This window comes from Benincasa hispida, chromosome 8, assembly GCF_009727055.1.
Source record: "Benincasa hispida cultivar B227 chromosome 8, ASM972705v1, whole genome shotgun sequence".
Classification (NCBI taxonomy): Eukaryota; Viridiplantae; Streptophyta; class Magnoliopsida; order Cucurbitales; family Cucurbitaceae; genus Benincasa; species Benincasa hispida.
The window spans coordinates 15,857,503-15,878,815 of NC_052356.1; the positions used below are offsets into that span (position 1 = coordinate 15,857,503).

The following is a 21,313-nucleotide window of genomic DNA, read 5'->3' on the forward strand; positions in this document are numbered from 1 at the left end:
GTCTTTAGATAGCTTGTGGCCCAAAACAATGCCTTCAGTCACCATAAAGTGACATTTTTCCCAATTTAACACAAGATTTGTTTCCTTGCATCGAGTGAGGATGGCCTTCAGGTTATCTAAGCACGATTGAATTGAGTCTCCAAAAACTGAAAAAATCATCCATAAAAACTTCAACGATCTGTTCCAAGAAGTCAGAGAAAATTACCATCATGCATCTTTGGAAAGTTCCAGGTTCATTGCATAGTCCAAAGGACATACGTCTGAACGCAAACGTTCCAAAGGGGCAAGTGAATGTCATCTTTTCCTGATCTTCTGGGTCGATTAGAATTTGGTTATAGCCGGAGTATCCATCTAGAAAACAATAAAATTCTTTTCTAGCCAGTCGGTCAAGCATCTGGGAAATGAACGGAAATGGGAAGTGGTCTTTCTTGGTTGTCGCATTGAGTTTCCTATAGTCCATGCAGATGCGCTGACTCGTGACAGTCCTTGAAGGGATGAGCTCATTGTTACTGTTGACTATCACTCCTGCGTCCAACTACTTTATGATTTCTTTCTTGACTAGTTCCTTCATTATGGGATTTAGCCTTTGTTGAGGCTCAATTGATCCAGTCTTCCACTCTTATAGCCTGATTTTGTGCATGTAGTAAGATGGGTTGATTCCACGGATGTCAGCTAGTGTCCATTCTATTGCCCACATGTGTTCTTGCAACATCTGCAAAAGAGAATATTCGTTAGGCTCGGAAAGATTTACTGAAATAATTATAGGTAAGGTGTTGTTTGATCCAAGGAAAGCATATTTAAGGTGGTTAGGTAAAGGTTTCAGTTCTAGTTCTGGTGGTTCTTCCAATGATGGACAAGTTGGCTTCGTCTGTCGCTCACTCGGACTTGGCGGCTCAAGCTTCTTTATGCTTTCTTCCAACGCAAGGACCTCACAAACTTGGGTCGCTTCTTCTTCAGGCAAATCTATTTTGTTAAGTTGATATTCTTCATTATCTGGGAACTTTAATGTGTTTAACACATTAAATTTCACTTCCTGATTGTCTACGCGCATGGTCAGTTCTCCCTTGTGCACGTCTATTAATACTTTCTCAGTGGCGAGAAATGGTCGTCCAAGAATGATTAGTACATCCTTGTCTGCTTCATAATCAAGGATGATGAAATCCACTGGGAATATGAATTTGTCAACTTTCACCAGAACATCCTCAATCTTTCCTTTAGGGTATGTGATCGTCCTATCAGTGAGTTGAAGCGTTACAGAAGTGGGCTGTGCTTCACCAATCCCCAATTTCTTAAAGATTGAGAGTGGCATAAGGTTGATGCTTGCTCCTAGATCACACAATGCATGTCCTACGTCCAGCCTTCTGATTGAGCAGGGGACTGTGAAGCTTCCCGGGTCCTTCTGTTTTTTGGGTAATCTGTTGCTGACTAATGCATTGTACTGCTGCGTTAGAGTAATTAATTTCGTCTCGCTAATTCTCCTTTTTTTTTTGTCAGAATATCCTTCAAGAATTTGACATACTTCAGCATTTGTTCTAAGGCTTCTACAAGTGGAATATTAATATGCAGTTGCCTCAGAAGTTCAAGAAAATGCTTAAATTGCTGCTCATCATTCTTCTTCATCAAGCGTCTAGGAAATGGTGCGTTCAGCTGCACCGTAGGTTCTCTAGCATTAGACGTGCTTGGCTTCGAATGGCTTGTGGATTCTGGCGTCTGTTCTTGATCTTCTAATGCCATCGGGCATGTGTTGAGCTCTTTTGAAGGATTAATGGTTCTTGGGTTTATGGTTCTTTCTACAAGAGGTTTGCCACTTCGCAATGTCTGCATGACATTGCTTTTTTCTCTTGTTATTTCTTGGGGTTTCAGTATTGTTGGGCAGGACTCTTGGCTATCGATTCTTCAACTCAGTGGCAATCTGCCCCACCTATATCTCCAGATTTCTGATGGATGACGTTTGGCTTTTTAGCAATGCATCGTTCTGGGCAATATATTCCTTTAAGAGGTTTTCAAGCAGAGACACTGAACTCGACGCATGACTTCCTCTATTAAAGGATTTTTGGTGTGGTTGCTACGACGGCTGGAATCCAGGCGACGGTCCTTGCCTTTACTGCTGATTTACCCCTAGTTGGTGTTGCTCTTGTTGATGACCTGCCCAAGAGAAATTTGGATAGTTCCTCCATCTGGGATTATAGGTGTTTCAGAATGGGTTATTTTTAATAAAGCATACCGACTGCAGATTTTGTGGGCAATCAGTGTAGGAATGAAGATCTCCACAGCCCACACAACTGACCATGGGCTGTACGAATGATTCCACCTGATTTACCTTTTGCGAGTGTGATGCGTTCCCAGTGACATATTCTACAAAAGGTTTGTCATGGTAACTACTTGTGCAGAGAGCGTGGCTATTGCGTTAGAATCAATAGAATTCACATTCTGAGATCGTCTCCTCCTATCTACTCTTGCATCGTAACTGTCATCTACCCATTCCATATTATGCTTGGCTATGCGGTCCAGTATTTCCTTAGCTTCATGATAAGATTTTTCCTCGATACCGCCAGCTGTAGCTGCGTCGGCTGCCATTTGAGATGCTCTATTTAATCCACCATAAAAGGTCTCCATTTGGATGGTTAACGGTAATCCATGATTGGGGCAATTAGACTAGTCCTTTAAAGCGATCCCATGCAGCACTTAAGGTTTTGAATTCTTCTTGCTCGAAGTTCATTATCTCTCTCCGCCTCCTTGTGTTTGTGATGGGTGGGAAATATTTCTGCATGAATTTCTCCACCAACTTTTCCCAAGTCGTGATCTCCCCAGGCTTCAAAGAACTTACCCATTGCTTTGCGTCGTCACGCATAGAATATGGGAATAAAGATAGCCTGATAGCTTCTAGAGTGATCCCAGGAATCACAAACGAGTTGCACGTCTCCAGGAAACATTTCATGTGAGCGTGTGAGGGTCTTCTCCCTGAGCACCCCCAAATTGTCCAACTGTTTGAATCATTTGTAACATCATAGATTTCATCTCAAATCTTGTCCCATATGGCGTTGGATATATGATCCCTGGTGAGAAATCATACAACACAGGAGACACATACTCCCGCATGGGACGTGTACTACTATTTGCCATTATGATAGGATTTTGCCCAGTGTAGGCTAGCTGTTGAGCTAAGTTATGATTCGCTTGTTCGTACGTCATATGTTGTTGCCTGGTTTGCTGTCTGAGTAGTTGTTGCCTTAACCTACACCAATGATTCGTCGGAAGGTCCTTTCAACTTCGGGGTCATATACAAGTCTAGGAGTGCTTTCCCTGTTTATAAACGTTTACAAGCTTCGGCTTAGCTCGTAATACTCCCTCAGCTGTAGTTTTCCTACAAAAGATACAAGAAAAATTTCTGGTTAGTTTTGTTGCTGAATCTCCGGCAATGGCGCCAAAAACTTGTTCGTTGAATTCGTGATGCGGGCTTAGGAGTGTATTGTATAAAGTAATTGGAAAAATAATTGCAAATGTGAATGGTACGTTGATGCGTTAGTGATGCGTTGGTGATGCGTTGGTGATGTGCAATGGGACGCATGACACTCGTCTCTAGGCGTTCAAGTTTTCCTAAATCAGATCCAAGTATAAATCTAACTCAAGTTCCTAATAAGTCCAGGGTCGAACTTAGGGATTCAGATTAAAGCTAACGCAGAGCTTGCATTGTAGCTGTTGTAGAAATATCCTAAGTGAATACAGAAATGAATTATTTACACTAAGCTGCTATGTGCGTGCAAGAAGATACAAAAGGGTCAAGTAGAAAACAAGGGGACGTGTGAAAATGGAGTTTAATGTAGGGGATATGTGTCGATCTAAGTTAGATGTATACGAACAAGTATATGATGCGGATGAAATGACTAGCTTATCTCTGTTTATGCATTAGATTTCTATTCGGCACTTCTCAATGCGAATGTCATTGATAACTTGTAGAAATATAAGTTATTTATACTGTTTTATTTAGATATTGCGGCTAAAAGAAAGAAAAGTTGCGTCGATAGTATAGAAATTGGCTAAGAAATGCGAAAATTATAAAATGTCGTCAATACACCCACTAACACCATTGCAATGGTAGAAGAGAATGTTTCAATCTCTGTTTTGCAGGAAATTAGTTACCGCATGCGCTCATGGCTCAATAAAAGGAACAACGCATCTACGTCGCATTGCGCCCATCGATCAAGAATGAAGAGATGATCAACGCAATGACGGCGCATGCGACAATCAATCAAGAGCTTAGTGACCAACGCAATTTCAACTGCATGTGGTAATAAAAAATAACACTGCATGCGGCGATGGATCGAAAGTGTAAAGAGCAACGCAATTGCGGAGGTTTCTGACTTGTGTACAGCTTTCAGTTGTGCATTTCTGACGGGTTGATTGCGTAACAGAAGGAATTTCTCATTCCACCATTTCAGGTACTACCATAACCATATAGTGGGGACCACACATTCAAAGAGTCAAACTTAGCCTATAAATAGCTTATGCAAATTCACTGAAAAATATACATGAATACATAGAGACGTGTATATATTGATTCTGAGAGAGAGATTGGTCTGAAGTGACTGTCCAGAGTAGATCCAAGAAGAACCACGAGACAAGGCCGAGAGGTGAGTCTCCGAGCAAAGAATCCTTCCAATCCCCTTAGTTGAAGCTCTGTGCAAAGGTCACTCCTATCGGGAAAGAAAGCCTGAGAGGGAAGCTTTCCTCTCCACCATTTTCACACACCGGAAAGCATAATCTCTGTTCAGGATCTGTGTCAAGACGTTGACACTCTTTCTGTATTTTTTTCTAATCTCTATTTCATCACTTGTATTCATCTTCCTAATCTTTCATTCACACCATGTATCGAACGCTTAATCTCAGTATTGAATGTTATGATCATTACCATTATCATCTCTCTATCTCTTTCTGTTCATCCCTAATCCATTTTCTCCATGATGTTTTCCTAATTCCCTAGGTAATTAGCAAGAATTAAACGAGTAAGTTAATTTGTGTTAAGGAAATAATTAAGTTTAGCTAAAGCATGCTCGACAACATCTTCACCTGTGAGAGCAGAAGTGAAGATGTTATTCCGCCTATCAAGAAAGGGCTGGAAGAATGTGTTAACTAAAACAAGAAGTATTTCCAGAGATGGAAACAACCTTGCGTTCATCATGTTCATCCCTATTTCACCATAGAGATATGGGAACGCGGCCGATCACCGAGAGGTGTACACCAAGGGAAAGCGGAACCTTAGTTGTATCTTTAACGCAATTGGTAAACTTGCGTTGTTTTACTATTGCTCTTTCCCCTTTTGCTTCATTTATAAAGACTTGCCATCGCATACCACAATTCTTTGTATAACTTCACAGTCAGTCTCGACCTCAGTATCATGTATCATGTATCTTGTATCTTGTATCATATTAGTTTAGGATTTTATTTTATCAACGCAACTTTATTTTATCAACGCAATTTTATTTCATCACAATTTATATTCCTGTATAAACCCAATTCTATATTCATTGTTAAACCGGTCGCATGTATCACAAAAGTAACGCATTAACAAAAACAATCCCTGTGTTCGGCCTCGGATTATTCTAAGAAACTTGCGTTGGAATTATACTTGGTTTCAGTGCAAGGAAACTTGTAACACGCATTACTCTATAGCATACTACAAGCATATCATTAACAACGCATATAATCAGACGTAGTGTGCACAAGAGATAACTCAGCATAATATCCATTTTCATAGTGTACCAAGTTTATGGCGCCGTTGCCGGGGACATGGACTTGTTCATTCATTCACATTCATATTTTTCCACATGCTTAAAGATATAAATTAGCGTAACTGTCATACAATACTCTATCTCTAGGATGTATGCGTTAGTCATAGGATGCAATAAAACACTAGTGCGTCTATCTCTAGATGTACCAAGTGTTTCTAAATTAATGCTGGCTTGCCTACTTTCTCGAATAATTCAAGCTAAAATGTCTTTCATTAACGAACTTATAATCAACTATTGCATGCTTGTAGAAAATCAATCTAATTCACCTTTCCAGGTAGGTTCTCAGGTAGGGGTGTTCCGTTTTCATTAGCTTAAATACCCCAACCTAGCCAGAACTTGCCTTAGATAAAAGGTCCCTTATAGATAGATTTATTACAAATTTAATCTTTTATTCAAATCAATTTAATCCCATTAAACTAATTTAAAAGATTAAACTTAGGTTTCTAATCTCATTAGAGCCATGAACTTAGGTCTATCTCAATCAAATTTTAAAACCCTTTTAAAACATGATTCTACCTAAGTTTGCATGCAACTCTTGGTTATTAATTTTAATTCTAATTTTATTAATTATAACTCTTATAAAAAATGAAACAATCAAAATCAACCACAATACGAAGCAACACATTCTCAAGACATTTATAACTCTTATAAATAAACCTAAGTATCATGCTCCATGCATTGTTCATTCATTACTACTTTTATATAACTTTTATATAACAAAGTAATGAACCAAGCATACATGCTCTCATACACTATTATACTATAACACTTATAATATAAAGAAGATGCATGAATATGCGTAATGCATGCATAAATATAACTCTTATATTATATGATGCATGAACATGCTTTAATGTAATTTAATCATGTTATCTACTATATTATAACACTTATAATATATGACGCATGAATAAATTCATAACCTAAGATGGGTTTTAAATCTATATGTCATACATTATGGCATATAAACTAACATACATCTCATGTACATTAAAAAAAAAATAATGATGTACCAGGATAATATGCCTCAAAATCCAAAATAAAACTAATTATTACATTGAACCATCGAGTCGGTCGGTTCAAACAAGTGAATCAGGTCTTGAAACGCCCAAGTGAATCCTCGTTCCACTGATCGTGTAACTTTTCCTTGTGATGGTCGAGTAACCATGATCATGTAGCAACGATCGAGTACCTTTGACTATGCGATAAAGCATGATCATCTAAACAATCGAGGAGCAAGCGACAAGTATCACGTACCGAGTGATCGAGTAGACAGTGACTATGCAATGAAGCATGTTGGCCTACTCGATCGTTTAGTGCGCGTGCCTACCATGCAATGAGTATTATATACTCAATGATCGTTTACCTGTTTATACGATCGAGTAGCCAACGCAAACCAATCGAGTAAACTCTTTACTCGTTCGTGTAGCATCAACCATACGATCGTTTAGTAAATGCTACACGATCGAGTTAGAACTTTTTTACTCGATCGTTTAGCCAAATCTAAACGATCGTTTAGCCTGGGCTACATGACACGACCAACGCTTGGTATTCTTCTTCCTCTATGAGAACAACATCTTCATGCTTCTTTGAAACTTCATCACAAACAACTCAAGACTTCAATTACTTTGAATACAGACTCGATAACAAGTTAATTATGCCTAAAAATGCAGGGACCCTTACAAATTAACTTTGAAATGAAAAGAAAGCTTTAAAACAAAGGCCATTATCCTGAAACATCCATCAATCCAAAGGCCATTATCCCGAAACATCCATCAATCCATCCACAAGCAGACTTAACATTTAAATGCATTATAAAACAAACTTAAAACCCACCAAGACTGTAAAATAAGTTCAATACAACAATGGAATTTGGAATATCATAACAACTTGGCTCTGATACCAATTGAAGGAAATCTAAACATAGAGATCCAGTGAGTGGAAGCAGATCGTTCCAAATCCCATTGAGAAAGAACACAACAATTACAGTCTAAACGAAAACGATTATGCATATACTATAAATTACAACACGGTTCTTTTAAATGAATAGACAAGAGATAGAGTATGCTAACCTTTAAAGAACCTTTCTTTAAGTATCCCTCGATTGTTCAGCAACTGGTTCAAGACCACACGAACTCAAATGCAATGATCAGAACAGCTAACAACACGAACTGAAGAATCCTCGATCACTATCGAGTCCAACTCGAACCTCGAACCTCGAACAGAACTAGAACACCACCACAAGAGTTACCTTGGTATTCTCGATATGAGAATCCAGGAGTTGTGGGCTCGGTGTGACTTTGGATAGTGGAATGAAGGAGGTAGATGATCGAGTAAGTGTGAGGTGGATGAAGTCTATCGTATAGACTAGATACTCGATTGTGTAGTAAGAAGAAGCCTATCATATAGACTTGATACTCGATCGTGTAGCAATGAGCAAACGAGTAACTATCGCATAGTAAACTTGGAACTTGATCATGTAGTCTCTCTATGCTATCGTTTAGTAAAAATATTTTACTCGATAGCCCTTTTCTGTGAGATCAATCCGAATGAATTATCACCTGATTTTTGGAAAATGACTTTCCTTTTATCTCACAGTTACCATAATCGTTTTAAAAACCTCTCACTCAATTCGGTTTTTAAAGAAAAAAGATAATTATCATATAATTAATATATTATAAATAAATATGGTAACCAACTTATCATATTAAATCTATAACCTATAGTTTTAATATTTCATCATATGAAACATATAAACCATAGTACTTTTTCTATGTTATGGTATTTAATATAAATCATTTTTATATTAATTCCTTCAATTAATGTATCTAATATATCAAATCAAGTGTATCACATATAATTGAATTAAACATATAATTAAATTTCCTCTTGTTAATTTGAACACTTCAAACTAACTAAAAATCTGATTCTCAACTTGAACCTATTGAGCTACCAAGGAGACCTTATGGACTTATAGCTTGAAGCTCCAACGGTACGTGAATAACTGACTAAACTCTTTAACCACGAGATCCACCATCCATTAACTATTGGTCACTCCACTAAAGACCGATAGTTGTACTCTTCGCACTACAGATATATTTTTGTGTCCATTGGATATAACCAGTCAATAGTGTGATGACCCTTCAAAAATCGCTCGTAAGTACAGATGGACCAATTTACCGTTTTGTCCCTATAGTTACATCTAACTCCTTAAGTACAACCGATTCCTCTAATGAACAATAAGTCATAGTTCTACTATGACTGAGTCATCTCTTCTCAAGAGAGGGTGTGGCTACTATGTTCAAGACCCGGAATCATGCTTAAAGGAGCAATTTATCTACTTACCCCTCCTTTAGGGAAGGAGTGAATTCCGTTTTGTATAGCTGAATTCCTAGCTCCCCAATCAGAAGAATCCCCAAAATGGTAGGGTTTGTGAGTTGGCAATCTGGCCACTGTCGCCCATACAAATCAAAGGACCACCTTCATGAGTAGGAGTTCCTAACTCACTCAGGATTAAGGTTATGTCACCTATGGTCATCCTAGTGAAATGTAAGTCTCAATTATCAACGGTGTTATATAAAGAGACTAATCATCTCGTGTTCTGGTCTTATACTGTAATACCCTGCACATTTTTTAGTAATAATGTAATTTCAGTAACTTTATTATTTGGAATCTCAGTAATTGTTATTAGTTGGAGGGCATTTTTGAAATTTTGGACTTCAAGTGTAAGTGCAGGAATTTGATTGTTGGCGTGAAATTATTCAAATTAAAAAATTAATGGCAGGAATTAATTTTCTTTTGAAACGGAAAGGAATTTAATAGTAAAACGGAAAGGAATTAAATGTAATGGAATTTAATAGTTAAACGGAAAGGAATGAAATGTAATTATATTTATTTCTTTTTTTGTTTTATTATTATTATTATTATTATTATTATTATTATTATTATTATTATTATTATTGTTGTTTTTTTTAAATCAAACCCCACCTCCCATCTATTCATTTTCTCCTTCCAATGAACAATGGTAATGTCCATGATCTCCAACCAATGTCCTCTGATGCTGCAACATACAACTTCAATGGCCACCACACTTTCGACTTCTAGAAACTTAAGCAGCATCTCGCATGAGCAAAACACCCTAACAACAACGTTTTTTCCCTTTTTGACAATTGTTCGACAGTTCCCTATTCTATTTCGACATTAGATTTGAGTTACCCACTTCTTAATGGCTCCAAATTTCAAACAACAACCAACAAGGATTAAAGTTGTTTTGCATGCTTGTTTGATTCAAGGTTCCATTGGGCAAGGAAGAGGTTGAGCTTCTAGTTTCTAGAGTTTGCGATTAGAGGTAAGTAATCTTACTACTGGAACTGCCCACGGGCCAGGCATTAGATGTATGCTAGCATGTTAAAGGAAGGTTATGGCAGAATGACAGCATGAAAGATTGATAGTATAACATGATTAAAGTATGTTCTGTTACGAGATCCGAATTATTTATTTATGCAAATAGACACTTGAACGCTAGTATGAGATGGTATGTGCTTCCATGGTTGTATTTGATCTGATGATGTTGAGGTATACATGTATATTGTAGAATTATAATGTTGAGGTATATGTGTATGTTGTAGAGCCATGATGTTGAGATTTATATGTATGTCATAGATCCGTATAGCGATGATTATGATGTTGAGACTATGCAAATGTCTTTACTGATTAGTTAGATGCCCATTAGATTTTGTGTTTCCTTCGAGATTCACCAATTTGTGTTTCCTTCGGGATTTACTAGTTCGTGTTTCCTTCGAGATTCACCAGTTTGTGTTTCCTTCGGGATTCACCAGTTCGTGTTTCCTTCGGGATCCACCATTTTGTGTTTCTTTCTAGATCCACCAGTTTGTGTCTCCTCCGAGATTCACTAGAGGTAGTGGGCATACTTAACAACAGTAGGATAGGACTCGATTTTCTTCTTGTTTCATGTGCATATGTGTCCCATAAGGACTAGAGCAGTATATGTTTCACCAGAGGTGGGCATCTAGAGGACATAGATGCCCAGCCTGACCCAATAGTGGGCTTACTGAGTGTTTTATACTCATTCTTTCTCTTGTTGTTGTTTCAGGTAAGGGTAGAGATGCATCGGCGATGGACAAGCAGAATTTGTGATCGAGCCACTAGGACTAGTTTTTACGCTTCCACATCATGAGATTTAAAGTTCTTTTCATGTTTCTATTAACTTTTAGTTTTGATGTTAAAAACTTACTTTTAAGAATTGTTTTTCAGACTTATTTATTGTCCTTTATGATTTATGGGTACCCTATCATTGTTTTAGTATTTGAATTTAATGAAAGTCTTTTGAATTTATCTTATTTAATTAACATTTATTTCGCCATAACTGAGTGTCGTTTTGAGTTCCATGCATGCATGTATTTAGTAACGGCCTAACTTAAGTCCTAAGGGGTTGAGTTGTTACATATACAAACTCTTTATATAGGATACCCTCCGCTTGCATGTCTCAACATGAATGGTCAGGATCAGACCATTTGTAGCACTTTACAACACTTGTAACATCTACAAAGCGGGTCGTTTCTGTAGTGTCACCAGGATAAGGTATCTCTCCTTTATCCTTATACTACAGACCAGTTAATGAATTCTAGGTAGAACATTCAGTGGGGGGTAAATGGGGTATATGATATTTTACTTTAACCTCTACACATTTCTCCCTAATAGTTTACACCGTGAGATCTATCCTCAGCCTCGAGGCACCAAGGGTGTCCCCCTATGGGTGGCATTTGGGTAGGTCAATACTAAGGTGAATGGAGAGAATGTTCATAGTAAGTGGGAGTGGGACGTGTGACAACATACCCCTCGGTCTCTCTCATTAGGTTGGATAAAGTTTTTGTGCATTGTCTCGTGGACTCTTTGTCCCCCTAATGTATGGCAGTTTTGCACAAATATTTATTTGATCTCTAGAAATGGATAGGGTTGCTTTAGTCTTTTATCCTAATCGGCTTTTCCCTAAGGTTGGCTCATTAAGGCAGGATTCTATGACCTAAAATGAAGGGTTATACTTACACAAAATTGTTAAGAATGTTAACAAAATCTGAATCGAACAATGGTGACTATTAGATTCAGCTACAAGGAGTTGTTTTTGTCTAATGGTTGAGATTGTCTCATTTAAATGAAGGAGCACTTGATCACTGATAACGAGCAGAAATACACGTTATCATAGTGCTAAGTTCTTAAACAATGTTGGCTTGCGTTGATAAAATATGTTAAATTGCGTCCAAAAAGCATTAAGTTTATTATATTGCGGCCACATGCATTCATCGCATAGGAACAGTTGATTTTTGTATTTTTGTGCAGAAAATGCATTGATGCAAGGCGGAAATTGTGATCATAGGAAATCATTGGTCGAATGCAGCATCACTGCAAGGCTTTGCGGTGATTGTGTTCGCAAACATTTACCCAAGAAGGATTGCCGTAACTTGGTCGGCGCAACATGGTGGCCACATTTGGGTGAAAGACATAATTAATCACGATGGGATAGAAAGCTGATGATAATCGAATCCGAATTAAGTTGACAGCCGCTAACAAACAAAGTACATTCAGCTTTTCGGTGACAAATATTTGGCGCACCAGCCAAGAATTAAAGTCGTCCCATCTGTACAATCATGAGAGAGAAGCCACCTTTCATCTTGGAAGTTCTATAAATACCAAAGGCATCCTTCAGAAAAGGGGTTCAGTTGTTTAACAAGTTCACCTTTTTACGAAATTTAAGATCTCAGCTCGTCTTTGTCCATAGTTTTTCCCTTTTTATTTTAAGGCGAAGCAAGAGAAGAGTAAAGACACCGGAAATCGCTCAGGGCAACTCGAGAGAGAACATTGAGGCGTAAGAAGCAGAAGCAGGCCGACTCTCGCGAGAGCGAGATTATCTTTTGAACACGAGTAAGAAAAACAGTGTAAAAGCCTGGCCAGCAAGAGATTACTACCAAGCCCTTTATTTATACTTGCATTATTATTTTGTACTTCATTTTTGTATTTATACAATGGAAGTTCTTATTCTACATCTGTTCACTCTCTTGGCATGCATGAGTAGCTAAACTAGTCGAATGGGTTGAGAAGAACTAAGCTAACATGACCTAGGAAGTTCATTGCTTGCGATTATCTTGTTTTATGTTGTGCCCAACACCCCTTTAGAGCTACTCGAGAGAGAGTCTAAAGAAAGAACCTAATGACTCGAGAGAGCTAGGTTAGAATTTGGACTCAAGAAAGTAAGATTAGAACTGCATAAACAAGAGATAAGGACTTAGAGATAAGCTCTGTTTGTCAACCTGCATCGCATGCATCCTAGAGATGGGAATGATATTATCTGGTTGCCTTATTTGTGTGTGTGTTATTTTATCATCGCATAAATAAGAATAGAGGCTTATGTGTAGGTCCTATAGACTTTATCACATATATCGCATACATTCTAGCCTAGAAGTCGTGGCATTCGCACCGAGAGGTGTTTTACTGTTGTATGCATGTTGCATGATCGCATAGCATGAACACATCCTAGGAAGTGTTAGCTGAAACTTTTTTAAACCGTTCACCGCATACTCATCGCATTTCCCGTTTAATTTACTCTTTTCAAATCCCGCCGCATTTATTTATTTTTTCATCACCGCAAACACACAATCCCAAAAATTTATTTATTTATTCGGTTACCGCAAAGTTTCAAAAAAATTACCAACGCAACCTGTTTTCACAAGTCCCTGAGTTCGACCCTAGACTTACCAGGAAACTCAGTGGAATTTACACTTGGATTCCACTGAGGAAACTTAAGTGCTCAACGCAATTTCACCATTGCATATCATCCATAATTCCACATCACCTTCTTTCTGCCATCGGGTTGAAAATTCTGTTGCTAATTCTTCCAAGCAAAATTGGGGTAGTTTCTCCACCCGAGGTTGTAGGTGTTCGAAAATGGGTTATTTTTTACAAAGTAAATAGATTGTGGATTTTGCGGGCAATCTTCCATCACATGCCCACCACCGCAAGTCACACACCTTGCGGTTTTTTGATTGATTGCGTTGATTTACCCTTTTTGCGGTGTTGGGCTGCTGATCGCAATTCCCTGGATTAAGTTCATCATTGCGGTCATCTGATTTTGTAGTGAAGTAATAGCACCATTACTTGCGTCATTATCTTTGAGTCTCAATCTCTGGTCACTTTCTCTTCAATCTTCATGGTTCTTGGAGATGCGATCCAAGATATTCTTCGCCTCGTCATACGTTTTATCAAGCAGACCACTAACAACTGCCGCATTGGCAGCGGTCTGCGAAGCAGGATTCAAACCATGATAAAATGTTTCCATCTAAAGGCAGTCTGACAAATCATTGTGTGGACAATCCCTGACCAACCTTTTAAACCTCGCCCAGGCATTGCTGAGCGATTCGTCCATGTCTTGTTTAAAATTTGTAATTAGTTTCCTTCGTCTGGCATTCTCAAGAGGTGGAAAATATTTCTTCATAAACTTCTCCACGACCTGTTCCCATGATGTGATCTCTCCCGGCTCGATAGAATATGCCCATTTCCTAGCCTTATCACAGAGAGAAAATGGGAACAAAGTTAGTCGAACTTCTTCGGCAGCGATGTTCGGGAACAAAAAAGTATTGCAAATTTCAATAAAGGTTCAGAGTTGGGCGTGCGGGTCCTCGCCACGCCTTCCTCCAAATTGTCCTGCAGTCTGGATCATCTGCAGCATCACTGGTTTCATCTCGAATCTGCTTCCATCGAGGGCAAGCCTCATGATTCCTAGAGAGAAATCATAGAGGTTTGATGATGCATAGTCCCTAATGGGTCTATTGCGATCGTTTGCCAATAGGATTGGATTCGCCATGACATTGTTATCGTTTGGTGCTCCATTTCCAGACTTCTCCGCCATCTCTTCTTTATCTGATTGTGGTTGTTGTTGGCGGTCTCTTAGTCTCCGTCTAAACGTTCTCTCAATCTCTGGGTCATAATTTGTCAGAGATTGAGAGTCTACAAAGAAATCAAAAAATTACCGTTAGCACTCTATTTTGTCGAAGTCCCCGACAACGGTGCCAAAAACTTGATGCATGATTTTATGAAGTGGAAATGTGGGTGATATACGTTGATGAAATTGCGTTGTGCACTCAAGTTTCCTCAGCAGAATCCAAGTGTAAATTCCACTGAGTTTCCTGGTAAGTCCAGGGTCGAACTCAGGGACTTGTCAAAATAGGTTGTATTGGTAATTTTTAATGAAAACCTTGCGGTAACCAAATAAATAAATTGTTGATTTGTTGTTGATTGCATTAATGAGAAAAATAACAAATGCGGTGGAGTTTGAAAATATTTGATAAACGGGAAATGCGATGAGTATGCGGTGAACGGGTTGAGAAAAGTTTCGGCTAACACTTCCTAGGATGCATTCATTCTATGCGATCATGCAACATGAATACAACAGTAAACCACCTCTCGGTGCGAATGCCACAACTTCTAAGGCTAGAACGCATGCGATATATGTGCTAAATCTATAGGACCTACACATAAGCCTCTATTCTTATTTATGCGATGAAGAAATGACACACACACAAATAAGGCGACCACATATCATTCCCATCTCTAGGATGCATGTGATGCAGGTTGAAAAACAGAGCTTATCTCTAAGTCCCTATCTTTTGTTTATGCAGTTCTAATCTTGCTCTCTCGAGTCCAGATTTCCTACCTAGCTCTCTCGAGTCATTAGGTTCTTTCTTTATACTCTCTCTCGAGTAGATCTAAAGGGTATTTGGCACAACATAAAACAAGACAATCGCAAGCAATGAACTTCTTAGGTCATGTTAGCTTAGTTTTTCTCAACCCATTCGACTAGTTTAGCTACTCATGCGTGGTAAGAGAGTGAACAGATATAGAAATAGAACTTCCATTGTATAAATAAGAAGATGAAGTACAAAATAACAATGCAAGTATAGAATAAAGGGCCTGGTAGCAATCTCTTGCTGCCCAGGCTTTTACACTATTTTCTATTCGTGCTAAAAAGATAATCTCGCTCTCGTGAAAGTCGGCCCGTTCTTTGCTTCTTCACCTCAAGTTCTCTCTCGAGTTTCCTTGAGCGATCTCTGGCATTACCACTCTTCTCCTTCTCCGCCTTAAAACGAAAGGAAAACTATGCACAAAGACGAGCGAACTGAAGTATGAAATTTCGAACTGTTGAACTGGTTAACCCCTTTTTTGAAGGATGCTCTTGGTATTTATAGAGCATCCAGGGTGAAAGGCAGCTTCTCTCTCATGATTGTACAGATGGGATGGCTTTAATTCCTGACTGATGCGTTGAATAATTTTCACCGAAAAGCTAAATGTACTTGTGATCGTTATCGGCTGTCAACTTAATTCGGATTCGACTGTCATCAGCTTTTTGTCTCATCGCGATTAATTAGCCTTTCACCTAGATGCGATCACCATGTTATGTTGACCAAGTTGCTGTGATCCTTCTCGGGCGAATATTTGCAAACACGATCACCGCAAAGCCTTGCGGTGATGCTGCGCTCAACTAATGATTTCCTATGATCGCAATTTTCGCCTTGCGTCATCGCATATTGATGACATGCAGAAATGCATGTCATCTTAGGCCTTTTACTTAGAATTATGAAGGTTGTTAGGCAGAATATGCAGCAATCATGATAGGAATTCACGAAAAAATGAGCTTGCATCGATCAGCATGTTGAATCTCAACTAACCCGTTATTTTGCGTTATTATGGGTTTAATGTTCTATTTTTGTAGCTAAAACAGGAAATGGACGCAAACGTGGAATCCAGATCACTGCATAGATGACCGCATGCAGAGAAACTCTCCATTGCAAAGGCAAATGCATCGATCAACGCATGGATGTAGCGGTAATCAGCCGTATGCATCCATCGCATGGGAGTTGCACTCGTCAAGCGATTGCGATCATCATGTAGAGTTGCGGTATTAAGCGAATGCGTCATTGAATGATTGCGGCTATATGACAACGCATACTAATGGGATCAGCGCAAGGTTTGTGGAATGAACGCATCAACGCATCTACCTCGAGAAAAACCATAAGATGATACGGACATTTCACCTACCACGCCGTTAGTGGCAGAGGTTCAGAAAAGGACTAACGTGCCGAATGTCAAACTTAGAGCAGTCCAATTAATGCTGTCGGCGACCCAAGCTCTATAAATAAAAGCCAATGAGCAGAAATTCAAGCTATCCGGGGATGATCCTTGTAATCCGGGGATTTTCCTCGTGATCCAGAAAAACTGCGTGTTAGCCGAAACTTTTCTCAACCCGTTCAACGGATACTCATCGCATTTCCCGTTTAATCTACTCTTTTCAAACTCAGTTACATTTATTTATTTTTTCATCACCGCAAACAAAAATCCCAACAATTTATTTATTTATCCGGTTACCGCAAAGTTTCATAAAAATTACCAACGCAACCTTTTTTCACAAGTCCCTGAGTTCGACCCTGGACTTACCAGGAAACTTAGTGGAATTTACACTTGGATTTCACTGAGGAAACTTGAGTGCTCAACGCAATTTCACCATCGCATATCATCCATAATTCCACATCATAAAATACACCCTACGGTGACTTTTGTCCTACCTCACTGAAGCATCATTGAAAAATAGATGTCACTTAGAGTACACTAGACTATTTTGCTAAAACTTGATTGGTTTTCTAAAAATTGTTTAATGCAAGTAGACTTAATTAAGTTTGTTCACTTTTCAGCAATTTATTTATGGCTACCACTACACTTAGTTTTCTTACCGCTGATAAACTAATTGGCGAAAATTACGCTAGTTGGAAAAACGCCATTAACACGATTTTGACCATCGATGATCTCCGCTTCGTCCTTATGGGCGAGTGTCCTTCTATTCCACCTCTTATCACTGCTCGAAAAGTTCGAGAAGCGTATGAGCGATGGACAAGGGCAAACGAGAAGGCCCGAGTGCACATCTTGGCCAGCCTTAATAAAGTTTTGGCCAAGAAACATGAGCTCATGATCACTGCACGCGAGATCATAAAGTCCCTTAGGGGAATGTTTGGACAACCGTCCGTGCAACTCAGGCACGACGCTCTTAAGTACATTTTCAACTCACGAATGAAAGAAGGGTCATCTGTTTGGGAACATGTTCTCAATATGATGATCCACTTTAACATGGCTGAGATGAATGGGTCTAGCATCGATGAGGCCAACCAGGTTAGCATTACTCTTGAATCCTTGCCAGAAAGCTTCCTTCACTTTGTTAGCAACGTTGTTCTGAACAGGGTTGACTACAACCTTACAACTCTACTCAACGAGTTGTAGACTTTCCAATCTTAGTTGTAAAGCAAAGAGAAGAGCAGTGAAGCAAATGTTGCTTCATCATAAAAAAAGTTCCACAAAGGTCTGACCTCTAGAACTAATTCTACACCTTCTTCCTCCGGCACCAGAAAGTGGACGAAGAAGAAGGGTGGTAAGGGATACCCTTTGTTAGCAACGTTGTTCTGAACAGGGTTGACCAAGTCTGCACCTTCTTCCTTGCCCGGTTTAGATATTCTTTTTATGACCTTGCACTGATCCAAGTGCCTAGCCTTCAATTTGGCTTCCACGGCTGTCATGTGAGCATCCAACTACGAGCAAGGTGCTCTTTCTCAGTCTAAACTCATGCCCATTTATGCGTTGATCATGATTCCTACCTTTGTTTTGGCTTGGCCCCATGGGTGTCATGCGGACATCCAACTACGAGTAGGATCCGATCTCAATGTTATGATTTTTTTTTAAGTTGAAATTTCTAAAAGTAGCAAGGTTGAAAACAAATACTAGCACCCCCAAATTTATACACAGCAATGTCCTCATTGCTGATAGACTAAAATAACTCATGCGATGCTCTTAGGAAATCTCATAAAAAAATTTTTGAAAGAAAATTGGTGTACCGCTAACTTTTAGAAATGTTTCATGAATTGACTATCTTGAAACTAAGTTGATTATAGTACATGCGATGAGAAATAAAGGCATGAGTTTCATCATTGAAATCATAATTGGTACGGGGACGAATGCGGTGACTAAATAAAGTAATCAAAATTTAATGATTGTGTTAGACTAAAGAGGATGCAATAATAAAATTTAGCAATATTAAAGTGAGATGCAATGAAGTGCAAAATTGGAATAAAAGAGTCAAAGAAAGATACAACCCCCAAATTTGCTTTGTTTCCCGCATCTTTTGTGATCGCATCCTTGCTTATAGTGGGCCGATTCCTCGATTGCGATGGTTTAATTGAATTGGTCGCTTGTTTTTAGTTTATTGCATAGCTCCACCGCAATCGTTTACTACGATCATTTGCTAAATATTAATAGTGTAAAAAGTATGAAAGATAGAGTTGATAATTTTAAAGAGTAGTATTTGTATAAAAGGGTAAAGTAAGTTCATGAAATAAAGAGTTTGTATCATATATTAGTGCAGGGATTGCTCATTTTTTCTTCAGTCAAGAGTTTCTCAGGTCCACGGAGGTTTTCTCGCGATGCAAGTCTCCTCCGTGATGCATCTTAACTCTTTGCCCATTGACCTTGAATGCGCTGGTCTCTTCTTCATTGGTTAATTCAACCGCATCGTGCGGGAATACTTCTTTAATTATAAATGGTCGGGACCAACATGACTTTAATTTTCCGGGAAAGAGTCATAGCCTAGAGTTGAATAGAAAGACTTTCTGTCCAACTTGGATATTCTTTTCGCATAGTCGTTTGTCATGCCAACGTTTTGCACGTTCCTTGTAGATCTTGGCATTTTCATATGCTTGAATTCTCCATTTGTCTAGCTCAAGCAACTAAAGTTTTCTTTCCTCCCTTGCAGTCTTCAAATCAAAATTAAGCTTCTTCACTACCCATAGTGCCTTGTTCTTTAATTCCAGTGGTAAGTGACATGCCTTTCCAAACACTAGCACATACGGGGACATGCCTATAGGTGTTTTATATGCGATCCTATATGCCTACAATGCATCGTCAAGCTTCATGGCCCAATCTTTGCATGAAGGATTCACAACCTTTTCTAGGATCAGTTTGATTTCCCTATTAGACACCTTGGCTTGGCCATTTTTCTGTCGATGATATGCTGTGGCGAGCTTATGGTGGATATTGTACTTGAGCAGTAGTTTGTTCATGACGCCATTGACAAAGTGGGAGCCTTCATCACTTATTATGACACGTGGGGTGCCAAAATGGGTGAAGATGTTTCTTCGCAAAAATCTGGAGACTATTGTTACATCGTTTGCAACGCATGATACCGCTTCAACCCACTTGGAGACATAATCGACGGCCAACAGAAGTACTTGTCACCATTTAATGGTGGAAATGGCCCCATGAAGTCTACGCCCCACACATCGAAGAGTTCCAATTCTAATATAATATTCATCAGCATCACATTCTTCCATGAAATATTTCCTGTGCGTTGGCACTTGTCGCATTTCAAAGAATAGTCTTGCGCATCCTTGAATAGAGTCGGCCAAAAATACCCACTTTGTAACACTTTAGCTGTTGTGCGTTAACCTCCGAAGTGTCCACCATAAGATGAGTCATGGCATTTGGAAAGTATGCGCTGATAAGCAGTCTCTGATACACATAGTCGCAAGATCTGGTCTGACCCCTTCTTGTAAAGATTTGGCTCGTCCAAATAGTAGTATTTACATTCATGCATAAGCCGCCTCTTTCGGTGGGCTGTGTAATTTTCCAAAAATTACTCACAGACTAGGTAATTGACAACATCTGCGTACCATGGTAATTCTTCAAGTTTGAATAGCTGCTCATCTGGAAAGGTTGAGTTCACCTCCGATTGAATGTGGTCTAATTCCAGATTCTATAATCTTGATAGGTGGTCTGTAACTTGGTTCTCCGTCCCTTTACGGTCAATTATTTCCATGTTGAATTCTTGGAGGAGGAGCACCCATAGGATTAGCCTCAGCTTTGCATCTTTCTTGGTCATTAAATATTTGATTGCTGAGTGGTCAGGGTGAACTATCACTTTGGATCCCAGTAGATAAGCTCTGAATTTTTCAAGCGCAAAGATCACCACAAGAAGCTCATTCTCAGTGGTAGTGTAATTTTCTTAGGCAGGGTTCAATGTTCTACTTGTATATGCGATGGGGTGTAGCATTGTCTTTTTCTTCTGTGCTAGCACTGCCCCCATCGCATAACCGCTAACATCGTACATTAGCTCAAATGGCTTTGTCCAGTCAGGTGCGATCAAAACAGGCACGGTAATTAATGCATTCTTTAGTATTTTGAATGTGTTGAGGCACTATGTATCAAAGTCAAAAGTTCTGTCAGCCTCTAGCAATGCACTCAATGGTCGAGCTATTTTTGGAAAGTCCTTCCTAAAAACGACGGTAGAATCTTGCATGTCCCAGGAAACTCCTTACAGCCTTCACATTTGCTGGAGGTGGAAGCTTTTCAGTGGCCTCAATTTTCGCTTTATCCACCTCTAGCCCTTCCTTGGAAACCTTATGCTTAAGCACAATACCTTC

General features: G+C 39.1%; 1 protein-coding gene across 1 annotated transcript; it reads right to left on the reverse strand.

The window, feature by feature from the left end:
• Nucleotides 1-619: 619 nt before the first annotated feature.
• Nucleotides 620-1,734, reverse strand: LOC120083939. The gene is made up of 2 exons (XM_039039848.1): nucleotides 1,520-1,734; nucleotides 620-1,421 (listed from the first exon to the last, which is right to left on the reverse strand). Exons 1-2 carry the CDS (start codon nucleotides 1,732-1,734, stop codon nucleotides 620-622), a joined length of 1,017 nt encoding a protein of 338 aa, XP_038895776.1.
• Nucleotides 1,735-21,313: the final 19,579 nt, after the last annotated feature.